The following is a 2,875-nucleotide window of genomic DNA, read 5'->3' on the forward strand; positions in this document are numbered from 1 at the left end:
TCTACATGTATATTATTGTACAAGGGGGAGCATACATGTATTGTATTCAGTACAGTTGTGACCACTCTTTATTTTACCCGTGCACGTTCCATGTACTTTTTGTTTTGAAGAGGCCAAGCATAGACCAGGCTTTAGCCGAGGTATGTATCACAGCAAAAAACTACCTGTACCGGTACTAGCCTAGTACTACTAGGAATGCCGCTGCTCGAAAGAGGTGCATCGGACAGCAAATGAATTTGCAAATTCTGTTCGCCCTGCAACATCCAGCTCCACGGTCTTTGCCATTCTCCAATTTGCTCACAGCAACTCAGTCACTTCGACGACCAGAAAAAGAAAGACACAATGAACACGTACTTCGTGCTAGCCTCCGCTGTCGCTGCTCTAGCTGGCTCTGCCGACGCCGCCGCCTGCACGACTGCCCAGCAGCAGTCTGCGTACCTTGGCATGGTTGGCCTGCTCACGGGTACGGCTCTCAACGAGTGTGCCTCGGAATCAGGCTACAACATGCTGTACGCCACCGCTCTCCCCACGGACGATGAGCGCAAGGCGATGTGCGTTGTTCAAGCGTGCCATGACCTCATTGTTTCGGTGCTAGCTACGAACCCTCCGGACTGTGACCTGACCATCCCCACCAGTAACGCCGTCATGAACGTCTACCAGCTCGCCTCCACTTTCGAGACGCAGTGCGATGCCTTGGTTACCACGACGGCCCCCTCCACAGAGGCACCCACCACTGCACCGACCGAGGCCCCTACATCTGCTCCTTCTGATGTTCCTACGATCGCTCCGACTGATGCTCCCACGTCTGCGCCAACTGATGATCCTACGGATACCCCCACGACAGCCCCAACTTCGGCCCCGACGGAGCCTGTTGTGCCTGGCGCTGCTTGCTAGTTAGCCAAAGCTCTCGTGACGGCGGAGCTTTACTGACAGTGCATCCTCTCTAATATCATCATTTTCTTCATCTGATTGACGAGTTCATGACATGTATTAAATGTACTGTATTCCAGTAGTAGTCTTTTTGAAAACACATTTCAATCTCTTTTACAGATCAGGGTGACAAGTGTCAAGGACTAACCGGTATGACAGCGATAACAAGAGCATTCGGTTGCCGTAACTCTTCGATACACAACATGTACTTCAAGTAGTCAAATACACCGCAGGCTCGTATCGAGGGTGTCCTCACAGCTTACTGCGTAGTAAAATCTTTAGAAAAAAAATCTAAGATAAACGTACATTTTGTCTGCATTGGCAGTCTCGATGTACATGTAGTATAATAAAAAATGTAAATGCCAATTCGCCCACTCTTGGAGGATCTCAAAAGGGTGTTCATATGCTCCTCAATTCCTTAACGAGAAACACCTACATGCTGCGACTAGCGAAACATTCGCTACATGCTTGACGTTCGCCCGCCCCCCCCCCCTAATGAACTCCATGATGGAGCCCTTATAATGACGACGTACACTGAGGAGATTGATGAATAATTCATGGTAGAAAAAGAAATCTCCTTACATTCCAATCGACAGATCCTTTCGTCAGTACGCTATGCTGTGCATGTACAGGTAGAAAACATTAGTTCAATGTCAACAACGTGATTAAAAACAAAAAAATAACTCGTTTATCCTAATGCTTTTGTCCATTTCACTTAGCCTAATGCTCGATTTATCATAAATAGAGATCGTTTTATTAAATTGAGGTCATTAAAAAGTACAAATCGATCTAGCCCAAATCGACAGCTCGGATCGATCAACCACCAAATCCACATCGATATCCTGTAAATCGACCCTTTTTGCCGTTTTGAAATGGTAACTCAACCACAGATAAAACAAATCGATGCCTTCCTCTTCCCATCTCATTTTTACGCGTGGTTTTATGCTCCGACCATGCTCGATCAAAGCTATAAAACGGATGGACATCCATCTGCGAAGCACAACCTTTAGGGATTAATTCGGTGTATGTAGCGTACACCAATAGTGGGTATCGATTCGCTACATATTTCAAATGAGCTGGTCTTATTTTCTAACCAAACTCTATTAAACTCTGAAGGTTTCACTTTCGTAAAAGGTGTTGCTAAGATATCATGAGATGCAGTTAAATCACTTGATTGATGGGCATGGACAACATAGTGAGGATTTTGAGGTAACTATCAGATGGTAGGCATAATCGAGGTTTCGGAGACGCCTTCGCGAGTATTATATTTCTTCCTGCAACGAATGATATACCACACTCACGGCGTTCTGAATTTTAAGGGGGTCGAGCTCATTCCGAACTGATCCTCAAAGCCTGTCACCGCTGCTCGCGATCTTTTTTAGTTGTCGTCGCTGCCAACTTGAAAGCTTGTTAGAGCCCATCGGAGCGATCATGATAGCAGCAGCTCATTTACTTTGTCCTGCTGAGCGACCGCGGGCCATTTGTTTTACATCCAATTTATCCCCTTCGTCGGCCCCACTGTTCTGTACGATGGAGGAGCCTCATCACTGAAATATCCGACAGGTTACATGACCATGGACAGCCCGCTTGCTATACCTCTGTGGCTTGTTTAGTAAATTCAAGAATGATCTTCTTTTGGTTTGGAACTTATCGGATGCATGTTGTAGTCACTTTCAGTCTTTCCGTTAGCTTACTTTTTCTTCTTTGGTCGAGTGCCATCTTCTTCACTGCATGACATCTTCCCCCAAGGTAGTTGTACCGAAGGGTTTCGCTCTGCGCATATGAATGCTTTCTTGATACCGCTTCTTATCGATCACCAGTATCCCGTTACTGCGGACACTTACAATTCGGAATGGTCCGTCGAGCGCTTGCTGCAATTTCGGAGCTCTTGCCTCATTCTGCGCGATCATCACCATGTCTTCAGGTTGATACTCGTGCTCCAGCC

General features: G+C 46.5%; 1 protein-coding gene across 1 annotated transcript; it reads left to right on the plus strand.

Moving 5' to 3' along the window:
- Window positions 1-252: 252 nt before the first annotated feature.
- On the plus strand, window positions 253-997 carry PITG_12556 (elicitin-like INF6; the record flags this gene model as incomplete). The annotated part of the gene is made up of 1 exon (XM_002900387.1): window positions 253-997. One exon carries the CDS (start codon window positions 343-345, stop codon window positions 892-894), a length of 552 nt encoding a protein of 183 aa, XP_002900433.1.
- Window positions 998-2,875: the final 1,878 nt, after the last annotated feature.

This window comes from Phytophthora infestans, genomic scaffold (genome assembly GCF_000142945.1).
Source record: "Phytophthora infestans T30-4 supercont1.26 genomic scaffold, whole genome shotgun sequence".
Classification (NCBI taxonomy): domain Eukaryota; phylum Oomycota; class Peronosporomycetes; order Peronosporales; family Peronosporaceae; genus Phytophthora; species Phytophthora infestans.